The sequence below is a fragment of the Parasteatoda tepidariorum genome, chromosome 1, assembly GCF_043381705.1.
Source record: "Parasteatoda tepidariorum isolate YZ-2023 chromosome 1, CAS_Ptep_4.0, whole genome shotgun sequence".
Classification (NCBI taxonomy): Eukaryota; Metazoa; Arthropoda; class Arachnida; order Araneae; family Theridiidae; genus Parasteatoda; species Parasteatoda tepidariorum.
Window position 1 is genome coordinate 12653945 of NC_092204.1, and position 17850 is coordinate 12671794.

Consider the following 17850-nt stretch of genomic DNA (forward strand, 5'->3'; position numbering starts at 1 on the left):
ATATATATATATACATACACTCTCTCACTACCCTACAATAATGGAAGGGACACTTTCAGTTTTCAATATTTTTTTGAATTCCTCAAGAAATACTTAGATGACTATTTTGTAACTTTAGAAGTGTTTTGTTCATGCGATTTTTCATACTTAGCAATGAAATGTAAAGCTTTCAGAGGTTTGAGAGACTGATAATGAATTACAAAAGAAAGCAAGTATTCTCAAACACCCTATGGTGGAAAATTAAACAATAAACTTGTATAGATTATTTTGGTTGTTATATGCAATAACTGCTTAAAATTTTGTAAATCTAGCTTAAAATTTATAGAGATATAAACATTGCTACAAAAAAAAAATTTTTTTTTTTTTGTATTTTTTTTCTATAACTTTAAAAATATTTAGTAAAATTAAAAAAAAAATTTGGATCAATTTGAAATTAATTACAAAATTATTGTTCTCAACGAAAGCTCAAAATGATCAGGTTTTCTCCACAAGTTTATAATGTAATTATAATAAAGACACATCAAGAACAAAATTAATTACGTGGAAAACCCCTCATCGTTTTGAGCTTTCTTTTAAAAATTTCAAAAACTACTTATAAAATTGGTTGAAACTTTTTACATTTTTAAGATATTTAAATCAGATCTTTTCTAATTATTGCCAAATACAATTCACTACAAAATTTTGAAATAATAATTAAAAAAAATTTTGTGCATGCGCAGCATAAAAGAACTACTATAAATAATCATATCTTTTTTAGCAAATTCTTTTCAATTTTTGAAACAATAATTTTGTAATTAATTTTAAATTTTTCCAAAATTTTGTTTAATTTTATTGAATATTTTTAAAGTTATACCAATAAAGCGTAAGTCAAAATAATTAGTTTTTTATAAAAATGTTCAAATCTTCAAAGATATTAATTTAAAATATATATAAAATTTTTATAAAAATGTTCAAATCTAAAAAATATTAATTAAGCCAAACTTACGAAATTTTATGCAAATTTGTAAACAACAACCATGGTAATCGATACAAGTTACGAATTTATTGCTTTCTTTTTTGGCATAGGGTGCTCAAAATACTAAAAATACAAAACTCATTTGTTATTACATCCATTCTTATTTTAATATTTAAAGAAGTGGTAATAAATTGTATGATTAAATTTTTATTTTATTTTTAATAAATGAATTCGATTTACAATGATTTTCACCAACACTAGATGAAACTATATGTCTGAGAAATTCATTTTGATATCTTTTTGTTACTATCTTAACAGATTAGTCAGCTTGATTAATTAGCAAAGTGTTTTTTATTCAAAATAATTATGCCCTTTGACAACTACTCAGGTTATTCAAATCGAATAACACAATTCATTTGAAAATATGATGATAATGTATGATAAGCACTTTTGAAGAAAATTACGGATTTCTTTTTCCACCTGTTATCTAAGCCGTTTCCTTAAGCAGCCAAGATAAAAGTTTTTACACTTTCTCTTACGTTTTCAAGAACAACGTAGCGAAATGTTATCTCGAGTCGCAAAATCGTTTTTCCATGTTCAAATCAATAAAACTTTTCCAAGACTTTTAACGGGTAAGTTTTGTTTCGTTAATTTAATTTGGCGGGGAAAAAATTAGTTTCATGTATTGGACATTTCAGCCATGCTCTGCCAAAAAGGGGAAAAATGCACATTGTTTTGAAAAGCGTTTTCTTAACTAAATGAATATTAATTTGAACTTATATAATTACCACTTAATGTATATTTACCACTTTTAGCTTCTGCTAAAGTTTAAAAAGTATCGTATCCACTTTTATTGAAGTTATTAAGTTTCCAGTCTTTACCATTTGATAAAAAAAAAAAGAGAAAAGAAAGAAAATCTGAAAAAGGGAACTACGGCACCTAATTGGTAAAGGATGCTGAAAAATTTATTCAGTAACCATTTTTATGTATTATAATTACATATTATGTTGCATTATATATTATATTACTTTTTATATAGATAATAATTTATTCATTTCAGCATTTTAAAATTTATTTTTGTACACTTACGAACCCAGTTGTTTAAAAAATAATCTGTTATTGCTGTTATATTTTCTTTTATTGATGTTATTAATGTTTTTAAAAAACAATTTATCAAAATACATATTCAATTTAAATTATTTTTCCCCTCGTGTTTTTTTTAAAAAACTTTTTTACGTGTTTTTTATACGTGGCAGTTATACCCAATTATAAAAGTAGCAAACGTTTTACTTATTAAAGTTTGTAAAATTTTTATCTTGTACGTTCATATTTCAAATTTTCAAGTGTTAAAAAGAAAAAATAGCACTTAAGCTGTGTTTGTCCTGTAATAAATTCCCGAAAATTATAACAGTAATTATCAAAGTTTGGTTAAAATTAGTTATTTGACTTTCAGCTCTTGAAAGGAATGTAAAAGAAGCTTATCGCTTTTTAAAATTAACAAAATTCATAATTTCAAAATAAATTAAAAACTAAATATTAACATTTCGCTATCTTTAAACACAAAATTGGCTACCATTTCAATTTTAATAGAATGCTGGAATAGGCCCCACCTCATTTATTACATCGCAACCAATTTTTGAGAATTTCAGAAAACACATAATTCGCCTAGGGTGCAGAACTGCACCTTTTTGTACTGATGTAAAAGCAGCAAAACTGGGTGGATATTTTTAAGTATTAAATACCACTTAATTTTATTTCAAATATCCTATTTAGAAATGTTTTATAGTAAACACTAATTTTTTTTCCTGCTCTTTTTAAAATAAATTCTAATGATGTATAATTGGGTTACCAAGTTGAAACATTCTCGCAAGAGACCGTTGTGGGCCCGGCGTGTCCTGACAGTCTCTACAATTTCGTGATCAACGCCATGACCATGGCAATGCTCACATTGCAGCTCTTACTTCACAAGCAAGCTCGTACCCATCCATCTAAAACTGAATGAGCTTCAAGCCGCATCTGGGGATCGAACCTCAGTCTTTCACAATCGCAGTTCAGTGTCTTTAACTATTGAGTCATTACGGCACACTTGTGGCACAATTAACGTGTGGCACACACATGTGGTATAAAATGGTGGTTCACTTTATTTTTATTTATTTATTTCCCCCACATTGAAAAAAACCATAAGGTTATTTATTTTCTAGAAAGAAAGGGCATGTTCCCAAAATAGATGACTTGGTGCCTAGTGAGTTTTAAAAAACGATCAGGTTCAGAATACAGCCCTTTCTCTACGATTAATTTAAAAATGTTTCGTTCGCCAAGAAAGCTTAGATTATACATTACTCGGGGATTATTTGGGGAGAAGTTTTCAAATAAGTTGTTTGCATTTTTGTATTTAAAAAAAAATTTCTTCAATATTTGAAACTTTATGGTTTACTCCATATTCACCTAAACTCACTTTTCTCTAAATTTTAAAATAACAATTTAGAAGAAACAGAATTTTAGATGAAGAATCTTCCCCCGGAGTATTTGACCGACATATGGAGTTTTTTTTTTTTTTTTAAACCATGTAATCGTTCAGATAAAAATTATTTTTCAGGATCTGTAAATACTGCTAAAGATGGTCCCCTATCTGGTGTACGAATTCTCGATTTGAGTAGGTAAGTTTAAAAACTCTGATGATTCTTCGATTTCTTCCTTTCTTTTAAAATGAAAAGTTAGTTTGTCCTCAAAAATGGATAATAAACAGAGTCACCATTTTAAATGTCCTATAAATAAATTTTCTATATTCTGGAATGGTTCTTTATCACCATAGCTCTTATGTGACTTATTTTACATTTATTTGCATTTTAAATTATTCATTTTAAAAAATAAAACAATCTGTATTCACTTTTAACAGTAAACTGAAAGAAAAATATGCTTTAAAGAGTCACTAATCTTAAATCTCTTTTAATAAAAATTTAAATTTTATTAGCCACCACTTTTTACATTTTTAGTCACCCTTATCAACCATGTAGTCTCTTCAATATGCATGCAAATCTTGCAGAAAACCCGAAAGAGATAGCAAGTATATTATTTCATGTATAATTAATAATATACAAGGGTTGCCGCGAAGTGAATAAAAATACAAAAAGTGACGACAATTAAAATTCAAAATTTTATTAAAAGAGATTAAAATTAATTTTTAATAACTTATTTTTTTTAGTATATTTTATCCAATTTCCATACACAAATAAAGAAAAACAAAACTTGTTCTTAATGTTCTTAATTTTCCTAAAATAAAATGCTGTAAATATGATGATAATTTTCTTAAAAAATATGATACAATATAAAATGTATTTCTTATGCGAACATCAATGGACTATTATTTAGAATTGTAGCTGGACCTTTTTGTACTATGCTATTAGGAGATCTCGGAGCGGAAGTCATAAAAGTCGAAGCTCCAAGTAAGTTATTTTCAAAAGTAATCATAAATTTATTTATAATAGAAGTTCTTTCTAACGTTTATCAAGGCCCACTATATTTCAAATTATTAGTCAGAAGTTAGCCAAATAAATTCTATCATTTTGCATTTGGCGAAGACTATCGAAAATTCGCAAATTTTCGATAGTCTTCGCCAAATGCAAATCTTAACAGTTTTTTATGATTAATTTTTCCCCCCATAGAAAACTATTTTACGGTAGATAGTTTCAAGGCCTATATTATTTGGACCCAATTCTAATTGCTTATGCGCCTCATCTATCGAAAATTACTGTAATCGATTAAAAAATACTGATTTGTTCAGAAAAATTTATTTTCACATAATTTTGAGGATCGAGTAAAATNAAAGATGTCATTACGTTCGGGGTACTAAGCTGCGCAGTGGTTGAAAATACGGCGTATGTCATTACGTTTGGACTACTAAAGGATATTTATGGTAACCCGTGCAGAGGCCTACTCTTTTCTAGGAGGTGTTGGGTCTACAATGAACCATATTTTTCTTTCCAGTGAAAAAAGTCATTCGCCAAAACACAATTTTATTCGCCAAATTTACAATTTTATTCGCCAAATTTACAATTTTATCGCATTTGGCGAGGTGGCGCGTGCTTAGCTTTCAGCGATGATTTTAAGTATTTAATATTACACCAGAGTTGCCAACTTGCACAGGATAGCAAATGGATATTTTTGAGTGGTAATCTATTTTTCTTTTTTCTTTTTAATACCCATTCCCTCCCAATTGTCACTCGCCATTCGGGCATGAATAGGGCAGATTTGTTGGTCACTTTTTCGGTCTTTTCTTTTAATATTAAGTGGGCCAACATTGCTCCACTTAGTAATATAATATTTTCTAGTAGTAATGAAATTTAAGTTATTTTTATTTTGTATTTTACATTTTAATTAATTTTTCCACTAAAACAAAGCAAAAATTCAAAATATTATATGAATTGATACTTTGTTGCAGTCATATCGTGGTGACTATTTTAAAAAGTTGGCGTAATTATTTTTATTCTTCAAGTTTTACTCTATAATTCGCTACCAATTTAACAAAATTATTGCTAAAAGCGGAGCAATTGGCATCTCTGCACTTTGTTTCAGTTAAGCTAATCCCCTCGTTTTCCCTCAATTTAATTAATTTTCGATGAAGGAGTAGATAACCCCCCCCCCACCACCACCGGGCTAGGCACCCCGTAATCCAGAATTGGCATTGGCATACAGTTAAGCCGCATTGAGCTTTTTACAAATCTGACAAAATGAACCGATAATCCGCAAATTAAGGTTTATAATTCTCTACAGTTTTTCAAAATATTTTTTCGAGTCTGGAGCAAGTTGGCCTCTCTGGAAACAAAAACTTGACTGTCACTTTAGAAAGGAAAATAAAATGTTTTTGGAAATCCATTAAATATTGCTCTTAAAAACCAATTCAAATTTACCGTGTGGTTTGTAAAAGTAAACACACAGTTTATGGGAAACTTCTGCAAACTACTTTTACAGAACTCTTACAAAAATACCTTAGATTAAAACTGAAACAAGCGATAGGCAAAATTTTGCTAAGGCTGGCGTAAACTTACTGCTATAGCTGCAATTTAAATGTAATAAATTTCGAAGCCGAGTAATAGTAGTACTGAGTAATCATTTATAATCATTATTTACCTTAATCATTTATATTTGTGGACGTTACAACTCACGGAGTGTATTAACCATATTAGCTTGTATCTAGCACAGGGGTTCCCGATTTTTTTTCCGTTATGGAACCTCAAATGATCGATCTTTTTTTGGCGCAACATCGGTTTTATGATAAAGTTCACAAGCAGGTAGCTGCAGTATACATACAATCGGACCCCGATTTAACGAATTCATAGGGACCGACAATATTATTCGCTAAATCGGGGATAATTTGTAATATCAGGGACAGAATAAAAAAATAATTAACTAACCTCATGGAAAATTTCATATTTAATTTTATTACGGTCGTTGAACAGCCGACCCAATTTTTAGGTTTACGACTACTAATGTTCAACTCCGTAGCCTTGTAATTTTGAACCCAATGCAGAAGACAAGGGCACTTCTGGATCAAGTATTGGGTGAAATTTGCCCTCGTGGAGGACTTTTTGGTGGAACTAACCCGCATTTGCGTTACATGGAGAGGAAGATCACGAGAACCTCCCACGGTTAGCCAGATAACCCATGATCTGTCTACCACTGAGGATATTTCACATCAGCACTGTGGTCGGTGCAAGCTGGATGCGGAATTCGTATCGACCAACCATCGTCGGGATCGAACTCCGGTTCACCTCATTGGAAGGCGAACGCTGAATCCCCTGAGCCATCCCGGCTCTCATGGAAAATTCGAACATCTCTAATAAGCAAATGCACAAAGTAAATAGAAATCTTACACTTTTTATTCATGTATTTAAAATACAGCGAATGCCTGATTAATTTAAAATTTTAAAGCATTTCGTAAGTAAGGTTTGCTTATTTCCTTGATTTCTAGTTTTAAAGAGTTCTTTTTAGACGTCATGAAAAGAAGAAAATACTCCTTCATTTACATCTTGCTGCATTATGTACGTTTTCACTGTTTTCAAACCTTACAAAGCATCAGAAAAAGTAACAGTTTTAACTGGAGATGGATTACTATCATTGACTTCTCTTGTCAGAGTCTCTATTCACTGATTCCTATAAATCTACTTCATTAAATTCATAAAATTCGCTAAATCGCGAAATTCGGTAAATAGGGGTTCGTTAAATCAGGGTTCCACTGTATCAACAAAAATGAGACCCCAACTTAATTTGGAAATACAGAAGGGTTACAGAAGGAACAAAAATATGTAAACACTTCTATATTAAGAGTATGTAAACAATCTTTCTTTTAGCGGCAAATGTCTTGGAAGACTTTACTTGGCACTATGAAAAATCATGCTTGAAGTTTTTAGAAATGGTGTCATTTTTAGCCGGGCAAAATTTGCATCCACCAAAATGAGCGTAGGAAGTTAAAAAGCCTCTTCTCCTTTTTTAATGCAACAATAATTTTAAAAGCATCGTTACATAAATATTGTAGAATGATTTAAAAATTGCTGGTATTAGAGCTAGAAAGAAGTTCGTTACTTTTTCTACACGTTTTAGTCTATGCAAATTTTGCAGGGATAGAGCTGTCACCAGTCCTAAAAGTTTACCCCAGGATCTTTCAAATTGTGCCATCAATTAAAATCCTCTAAAATATTTGTTGCAAAATTGTTTGCATAGAGTCTATACTAGAAGTGTTTCCATATCTTAGTCCGACATATGCATTTTATGATAAGTTGTTTTGACATTGTTTTATCAGTAAGAGTTATAAAATGAGTTTTTCTTTACGTCAGTTTAAATCAGAAGAATGAAGCGGTTTCTCGTGCATTTCTGAATTTCTTTTTGTCGTATTGAAAAAAGTTGAAATTGAAAAAAAAAACACTAAGAAAATTAATTGAATGTCAAAAACTGTGAGAACAGTTATCATCGAAACATGATTCTTTATTCTTGAAATTCATTTTATTTTGAATTGAAAAGCTGGAAGAGAAATAAAATGTAATTATTTGATAATATAATTTATTCAATATACTATCGTAAGTTTCCTTAATTTTTTTATTGGCATTTTAGTTAAATAAATTCATTTAAATAAAAGAAATATTAAGAATTATTGGTTTATATACAAACATATTCTCAAGTTTCAAACATCATTATTGGATTTTTTCAAAAGAAAATCTTGATTTTCGGAACCCCAGTGAACTTAAAAAAGGGGCTTATTTTACTTATTATTATTATTTTTTTTGCAGTGGTATTGAATTAAAGACATTATTTAATTTAAAAAAAAATGATTTTATATAATTCAAGTAAAAATTATTTAAACGAATGGAACTTAAAAACTTATGTCAGAGCTTAAGAGTAAGACGGACGTGTCTAGTGAGAGGTCTCTAGTGTCTAGTGACGTGTCAAGTTCTCTTGTCTTCTGGATTGGGTTAAAAATTACTGGGCTACGGAGTTGAACATTGGTAGTCGTAAGCCCAAAATTGGATCCGCTGTTCAAGTATGGATACAAAATATCTCTAAAGGCCTGGTTTCTTAGCACAGGACGCCGTCAGCTGGAAATCAGCGCTAACCTCTGATTGATCCATTTGTGAGTTTGATAGTATACGTCATCGAACGCTCATCTTGAACTACAATTGCCGTCCATCTCAACTGCAGTTGGATTACAACGTGACGTTAACCACAGAAGCAATGGCGGACAACATCCAACAGCACATTGAAATCAGCCAAGATTCTGATTTTGACATTAAACATAGCTTCTTCATTAATCATAGCACTCTTCATTTAACTCAGCCGTAATGTGTTTTTTCTTGGACAAAGTCATTATTTGTTCTCTAAAACACTGGTCGACAAAAACAAAATCGATACAAATTCAAAATAAATATTTGTTTACGTTATTAACGCATGCGCAATGAGAGATAATGTCTGTGTTGGACGGACTGCTCACGCTGAGCTAACAAAAAAGTATTTTTTTGGCGTCAGCTCTACATCAACTTTCCGCTGACGCCCAGATAAGGCGCTAGTTCCAAGAAACCAGGCCTTGAGCTAACAAACCAGTATTTTGTTGGCGTCAGCGGGACGTTGACGTCCCGCTTACGCCCAGATAAGGAGCTAGTCCTAAGAAACCAGACCTTTAGGAATTGGGGATTCATCGTTTTCTGGTTCAGGTCAAAGTTATGATCTGTGGATGAATGAATGGAGAATGACTCTGTCCTCCGTGTGACTGTGACGTACATGCGGGCTGTGACGTACATGCGGTTGGAGTCGTATTCTTCGCCATAGATGGCGCCACCAAAAAATAAGAAACTATCCATCTGCTTCAAAATCGATTGGATTCCCATAGCACGATTGTTGGTTGGCAACTGGCATTTGCAACAACAACAACAATTAATACAATAATAACTTTACCAGAAGGAAAAGTATTTTTTAAATTTTGGAAATTCCATAGAAGTTGGATGATATGTTTCTACTCCCCATAATTTTTTCATATTTTCGATGAAGCCGCAAACATCTCACTGGGCTAGGTACTCTGAACCAAATTTCACATTGACATTAAAGGATATATATGTCATAAATATGCATCATATTCATTGGCAAGTAAATTTATATTTCTTTTGTTTAAATCAGTTTTTGAAGGAAATGAAAGCGCTCAACACAATCATTATTATTATTCAAGGACATGGACATTCCTAATTTTAAATTTATATAAATTTAGTTGGAAATTCTTCTGAATGGTATTTTAAGATTTGTATGGTAAATTTGTATTTGTATCAATTTTTAAGTAATCAATTTCGGTATATACTCCGTAATATTTGACGCGGAGTACCAATATTTGTGCGCAATATTTGGTACGAAAGGTTATTTGATCCTTCATCGAAAATATGAAGGAATTATGGGGAGAAGGAACCATAAAAAAGTAAAAAAATGTTCTTACTTACGAATCAGCCTTCTTGATTTTTACTAAGTTAAGCGCTTGTGCATTGTTATAAACAATGTATCAACATTATCTTTTGCTCAAAATTTAACGTTTTTATATCGAAGGTTGTTTTCAAAGGTTTTGGATTAGGGTAATGTACGTGGAATAGAACAGATCGTCGCAGATCTCGTTTTAAGGTTCGAAGGCTTACACGTATAAACCGCATAACAAACCTTTTTACGTTTACATTAGAAGGTTTTTGCTGAGGGAAAACAAACCTTATTTTGATGATATATTCAGCAAATCGATATTTATCGATTTAATGATATATTCAGCAAAAAAATAATAATAAATTGACTTAAATTGATGATTTTTCTTAAAAAAAATCACAGTTGATTTAAATCAATGATTTTTTTGAAAAAAAATCAAGTGATTTAAATTGCTATTTAATCAGGATTTAAATCATACGTATATGTTACACATAATATGTTTAGACATATTATGTATAATACGTTATACATAATATGTTTAGGTACGTATATGTTACCGTTAAAGTATGAAATCCGTTATTTTATAGAATACCTAGTTATTCCATGAAATAACTGATCGTGTCCGTTAAAGTGTAAAACTCTCTTGTATTTTATGATTTAACTAGTTATTTCATAGAATAACGATCTGCAGCCCGTTAAAGTGTAAAATACCGGTCGGTTGCTACAGCTCAAAGTTTAGGTACTCGCCAAGGATTTAAAAAATGTTCGTGTAAAACCCAGTGTGTCAACAAAAAATGTTTTTGCTTTAGAAATAATGTTCTTTGTAATTCCAAGTGTCATTTTTGTAATCCTTGTTGTAACAAATGATTTTATGGTACGTTTCCATAAATACCGTTTATATGCTGCATAAATTAGATAAATTGCTTCTTTTTCATTTTAATTGTCTATCATTAGTTTATTTATAGAAAGCCTAGTTATTTTATTTTAGATAAATTGTTTATTTTACACTTTAACTGTCTCTCATTAGTTAATTTATAGAATACCTAGTTATTTCATAGAATGGCTAGTTAAAGTGTCAAATTAATAACATATTACACACTTTAACGGACACGATCAGTTATTTCATGGAATAACTAGGTATTCTATGAAATAACTGCATTATATACCTTAACTGTAACGTATACATATAATACGCATAGATACGTGACAGTTATACTATAACAGTTGCGCCTTACTTCTTACAACTCCTTCCACGGATGCGAGCCTTAATAAATTGGAATCTATTTGCAGACGGAGAAGAAACTCGTAACTTTGGGCCACCATTCATAAAAGATGAGAGCGTGTATTACATGTCTGTCAACAGAAATAAAAAGGTATGAATGAAATGGAATTACGAATTTTAGTATAATAATAAGCATGGCATGATGTTTCCAAAATTCAAAGGATGCTGCGTGCGTCTAAAAACGTAAGGAGTGGCAAAACTTATTCCATTTTCATTTATTTAATCTTTTTAATTCTAGAACCGTAGCTACCATTATATTTTACATTGAGCCGCGATGGCTCAGGGGACAGAGCGTTCACCTTCCAATGAGGTGAACCGGGTTCGAATCCCTGCGATGGCTGGTCGATACTAATCCGCATCCGGCTTGCACCGACCACAGTGCTGACGTGAAATATCCTCAGTGGTAGACGGATCATGGGTTAGAGTCCCCTTGCCGTCAGGAGCCCTGGGAAGTGCTTGTGGTTTTCTCTCCGTGTAACCAAAATGCGGATTAATAAATTCAAAAAGTCCTCCGCAAAGGCAAAATTTGTCTCAATTCTTGATCCAGGAGTTCACTTCTCTTCTGCATTGGATTCAAAATTACAAGGCTATGTAATTGAACATTAGTAGTAGTAAACCCAAAAATTGTGTCAGCTGTTCAACGACGGTTATTAAATAAAATAAAAAATTTTAAAAAATCTTACATTGCAAATTTGAAATATTCAAATCGAAAAATTTCCTTGCATTCACTTTCAGCAGTAAATTGAAAGAAGTATGGTAGGAAAAAGTTGCTCATTTTAATTTCTCTTCGTCACCAATTTTCGCAATTTTAAGCGCACTCGTTATATCTATCTGTACTTGTAGTCGATCAGAATTTGTGAAACATTTTGTTAAGGGCAAAATCTTAATTTCCGGAAGATCGAAACCCAGGATTCATGCCGTTTTTAAAAAGTTTAAAAAGAAGAACAATTCATTCAATTAAGCTGAGTAGCGTCCCCCCAAAACTAAAAAAACTGGTAGCAAAATTTCTTAACAAATAATCGAAACTTACCTCTTTACCTTTCCAATTATGTGAAGAAAAAAATTTTTCTGTTTGAAAATCTTTGCGAAGTATTTCTATCCTGAGAATATTAAATTTGAATGGTAAAAAAATGAGTAATCAATTATACAACGTCAAGTTTAATTAATCAATTTCGAGCCGTGGTGTCTCAAGGAATAGAGGGTTCGCCTTGCAATGCGGTTCCCGGGTTCGAATCCCAGCGATGGCTGGTCACGATGCGAATTCCATTCCCGGCTCGCAACCACCACAGTGCTGACGTAAAATATCCTCAGTGGTAGACGGATCATGGATTAAAGTTCTTTTGTCCTCAGAATCAACCGTGGGAGGTTTTCGTGATTTTCCTCCCCATGTAACGCAAATAAAGGTTATTTCCATCAAAAAGTCCTCCACGAAGGCAAATTTCTCCCATTACTTGATCCAGGAGTTTCCTTGTCCTCTTGATAGGGTTTAAAATTACAAGGCCATGAAATTGAGCATTGGTAATCGTAAACCCAAAATTGAGTCGTCTGTTCAACGTCGAAAAAATAATCAGCTGGCGCTGACGTCATAGGTCACGTGTGTGGGTATCCATGATTCTTCTTGTTCTTGAAGTGCAAGTATCAAATCGTAAGCAGGAATTATTTTAACTATCCAAGTATTTTATATTTTTAAAGAATCTCGTTAGAACGTTTTTACAAATTTATTTAAATCATCTGCAAGCTAAGTTAGCCAAAATCCTTAAGTTGGCTTTGTTTTTTTCTACAAGCGATATATAATCATTTTTTAAAGAGCAGAAAGTGAAAAATAATAATAATAGTTGCACTAAACTTTTAGAAATTTTCGAAAAAATTTTGAAAAGTGCTATTTTCTTTAAATTATATAGTTGCATTTTTCTAGGATGTAAGGTGGCCTGCGTGGCTTTTTTCATTTCAGGTTAAGTAGATAATAATTTTCGAATTCACAATTGAATGTGAAACTTTTTTTATTTCATCAAACACTCTGGACATTTTTTATAATTTTCAAGTTTCTAAGGTATTACTACATGAAGTTTCATTTAATAATACCGGGTGCAATTTTCGCCAGATTTTTTTCCTTTTCAATTTTGAATGATTTTAAATGTTTAAATGGCCATTATTTATATCTGTACAATTGACAACTCATTTTAACATGAATTTTGTTCCATATTTAGGGCATCGTGGTCGATATTAAGAAACCAGAGGGTAAGCACCTAATAAAAGAGGTAAAGAAGCTACTCAATCTTGAATACAAAATTAGCTCTATTTCTTAAGATTGTTTTTCAAAGTTTATACCGTCATATGAAATGATGTTTTTGTTGCGAGTAATATGCTATTTTCATAACTATTGTAAGTTTGCAACAGTTACTCATGAAAAGTTATTAGGACAAGTATAACTTATCTAAAGCTATCTTAGCTTATCTACGCTTATTTTGAAAATGGCGCGTAACGTCAATGTGGAGAAAAGCTTTAGTTTTGTTGAAATGAGAAGCGTTTGCATTCTAATTTTTTAATTTTTGAAGACATATTCTAATGTTGTATTATCTGGGCTCATAAAAATTTGCAAAAAACAGAACAAGGCAGTGACTTTGATAATTTTTTCCGGGTGGTAAAATGTCGCCAAATTGACGATTTTTAAAAAAGTTTAATAACTTTCAAAATATTTAAGTTGTTTGACCTTTTTAAAGCCCAGATAATTCTGCACAATATTCCTCATATATATAGTTTAAAATCACAGTTTTGCTTCAAATGTAAGGCACTTAAACTATGACTTTTTTTAAAATTTTTATTTTCCTTGGCAGCACAGCTTCGAAAAACCATGTTAAAAGTGAATACATACTAGGAAAAGATATAAAACATGTTCGCCTATTCAATAAAGCAAGAAATGTTATCTATTTGTGGTAAAAAATAATACGAAATGCATTAAAGTGTGATATATTTTCCTCTTTTTAATAGATCGTTAAATGAATTACGTTATTACAGTAAAATTATTTCTACTAAAAATACATGAGAGCAAATGTATTACGTAAATGAACTACATTATTATAATAAATATTATAGTAATATTAAGTAACATTAATTAAAAATATGATTTGACAGAAAAAGACTAAAGCCCTAATCGCCAATTTTTGCGCTTTTTTGGCATATTTATTCCAGTAGTAGCAAGACTAAGGCTTAAGCCACTTCAGAAGCAGCGGAAGGACAAAGAAGGGATTTCCTTGACACGCAGTCTCGAAGTTGATGCGTATTAATGAGGATAATACCTGATATGTATGCGTATAATACGAGATACGTATTAATACGAGATAAAACACGAGAGTACCATGTTGAGAACATGCTCGTGTGATCTTGGGCCGCTAGCGACAGAAAGGCTCGTTTCATATATGATTCNATGACATCTTTCTTATTTTTCATCAACTGCGCAGTTAACTTCGTCACATCGGACTACTAATTTGATCCGTGCTGAGGCCTTCATTATTCTAGGAGGTGTTGCGCAGTCTCGAAGTTGATACTATAGCCAGATTCTTTCTAAACTTAACCCAGATAATTCCTCACAACAAGATCATATACATAGTTTAAAATCATCGTTTTGCTTCAAATGTAAGGCACTTAAACAGTGGTTTTTTTCCCTTCCCCATGCGTATTAATGAGGATAATACCTGATATGTATGCGTATAATACGAGATACATATTAATACGAGATAAAACACGAGAGTACCATGTTGAGAACATGCTCGTGTGATCTTGGGCCGCTAGCGACAGAAGGGCTCGTTTCATATATGATTCCATTTTCCATTAGTAGCAAGACAATGCTTTAAACCCCTTTCGAACCATCGGATGGAGAAAGAAGCACTGTCCTAGACACACAGGTTCGAAGTTCATTAGTATTAATGAGTATAATACCAGATATGTATACGTATTATACGAGATACATATCCCTATTTTATTGTTAATGAGAGGCTGCAACCAACTGCGTATTGTTCCCACGGTTTTTAACATTTTAAAATGTAGTGGCAAAGATTAAACGAAAGTCAAAATTTAAATGAATTTGTGCCCACCAGTGATAATGCCAACTTGTGGGCAAATATTTTGTAGTAGTGGGAAATTTTATTTTTGTAATGATTTCTGGTTTTGTGGATTGGATTATAAAATATTTTGTTCGCCACTGCATATGAAAGTTTTTTGAAGTTTGCATTAAACGCCACTTAATTCTGATTTAGTGGCATAATCTTCCGGCATAATTCCGGCATAATCTTCGTTATAATATTTGTGATTCATTTCATGCATTTAATGATTCTTATTCTTTATAGCTAGCGAAAGAAAGTGATGTTTTTGTTGAAAATCTCGTTCCTGGAAAAATGGCAAAATTAGGATTAGGCTATGAGCAACTGAAGTCAGTAGCTCCGCATTTAATTTATTGTTCTGTATCAGGTTAGTGAGTCTTGCTTTATTTCTTAAACATGAATTTAACGATTCTTATGCTCAGTTTATGCTTATTCTAATTTTCTACAAAGCTTATATGATGCTTATTCTAATTTTCTACAAAGGCTAGTGATCACAAAATTTAAATTGATTCCGGCATAATCTTCCGATTTTGTTTAAATATTTTCCTCTAATATTTAAAAGTAAGCCAGTTTTTTTTTTCTTTTTTGTCGTTGTTTTTTTTTTCTGTTTAGGCAGTGGGGGTGCAATTGTTCCTGTTTTTCAGTGGCGTCATCTATGGTCAGGAATTCGACCTCTGCCACGCCATTCACACAACCACAACCCGTTTATACGGCGGGTCGCATTCACACACAAAGGAGAAAGGACAGAGAACACAGAGAGAGAGAAAGAAACATCCATGCCTTACCCGGGATTCGAACCCAGAACCTTTCTGATGCAAGGACAGTTTCCTTATTCTAGTTATTTTATTCAATTTGGTTGAGCTCCCAAAGAAAAGCTCAAGGTTCAAACCCCGACAATGACTAGTCGATTCGTATATTGTTCCCAGTTTGCCCTAACCACGTTGAAAACAGATGCTGTTCTAAAATTTTCTTACCATCGGAGTAACAGTAAGAGATTTTTGCATTTTACCTTTTTATGTAACACAAAAGAATCAAAATGTCCTTTATTAAGACGAGTTGGTCAGAATGCTTGATTTAGGAATTACCTTGTGAAAATACCCTGGGGCGGGTTTAAAATGATAAAGGTACGGAATTGAAAATTAATGCGTGCAAATCCCTATTAAATTGGTTGTGAAACACTGGTAATAAACTAAATGCATCTTGTGTAGATAATGGGGCCTAAATTTCCATCAGAAAAAAATTGCAAAAATTTGGGCGCGTCACGAAATAAAATGTATCATTCAAAAAATCAATGAATAATTTTATATTTTATTTATTGACATTCTTGTTTGTATTATGTAGTATCTTTACAGTTAAGAATGTGCGTACAGCCTACTAGCCCATTGAAAACGGCCAAACACAACATGGCAATAAAACTAAACTGATCGATACATGATGGACGATCCTGACTTTCAAGACTAACTCATAACATACGTGATAAATTCGAGTTTTGAGAAAACAGGGCATTCAGTGAAGCGCAAGGGGTCATGTCAGGTGACTGTGCAGGCTACATCACTTTTATCACAGCTCCTATATATGAACTGGCAATTTAGGATTTTTATTATTTTATAGTAGTCTTGGTCTAAAATAATAAACAAAATACTTAGTTTCAAAATTGGCTATAATTATGTGCATACCCTGTACCAGTGTCGGCAACATGTAACGTATTATGGTTATGAATGTAATGAATAATCAAGATAACATGCAATCTTGATCAGTTGCAATAAAATTTATAACTAAAATTACGTGTAATCATTATTACTTCTAATCGCATATCAGCTGGTAATCGTATTTCCATATCAGTTGTAATTATAACGACAATTTTAATCATGAATTGTGGTTGTTTACAATGACAATTATGGTAAAACCATACATTATGACGTCTTCCAATAAGATTACAAGAAATCGATTACCGTCATTCGGGGCTACTTTGTGCAGGATTTCGCAGTTTTTGAACTTTGACATGTAAAAAAACTACGTTAATTCAAACTTTAGTAAAATTTATCGATATTATATTCATAACTGGACTCAGACGAGTGAATTTGATCAATATTGGCATTATTTGTATGTAATATTTACGGATAATAAGTCAAAACATACTCTGCACAAAGTAGCCCCCAAATGGGGCTACTTTGTGCAGCGATAGGAATTCAGTTTAATAATCATGTTTTTAGTAAAATATTGATATAAAATTGCTAAAAAAGTTAATTGTTGACATTTTTAAAGGCAAAAACATCAAGATATGAAAAGATATTAGTTTGAAAATAATTTTCAGCATTAAAAAACCATTTTTTTGAAGAATTTTTTCTTAAAAAGAATGTTTATTTCAATACATTTGAGTTTAAACAAAAGGAAACCATATACATTTTTAAGGAAACATAAAGGAAACCATTTCAATGCTTAAAAGCATTGAAATGAATGAAATTTTAAAAATAATAATTATTACATATTTATTAACATTTATAATATTGTTGAATTTGAACATAACATCCTTGAATGAACATGACAGAACTTGCTCTTCAGTTTCTGTCAAAATCACC

General features: G+C 31.6%; 1 protein-coding gene across 1 annotated transcript in view; it reads left to right on the top strand.

The window, feature by feature from the left end:
* Positions 1-1430: 1430 nt before the first annotated feature.
* LOC139424827 (succinate--hydroxymethylglutarate CoA-transferase-like) overlaps positions 1431-17850 on the top strand; it is a gene marked incomplete in the record, with an annotated part of 26481 nt that continues 10061 nt past the window's right edge. The window contains 6 exon segments of the mRNA XM_071188144.1: positions 1431-1587; positions 3552-3612; positions 4325-4398; positions 11183-11265; positions 13382-13432; positions 15518-15638. Of these exon segments, the coding sequence (XP_071044245.1) occupies positions 1518-1587; positions 3552-3612; positions 4325-4398; positions 11183-11265; positions 13382-13432; positions 15518-15638 (460 nt within the window).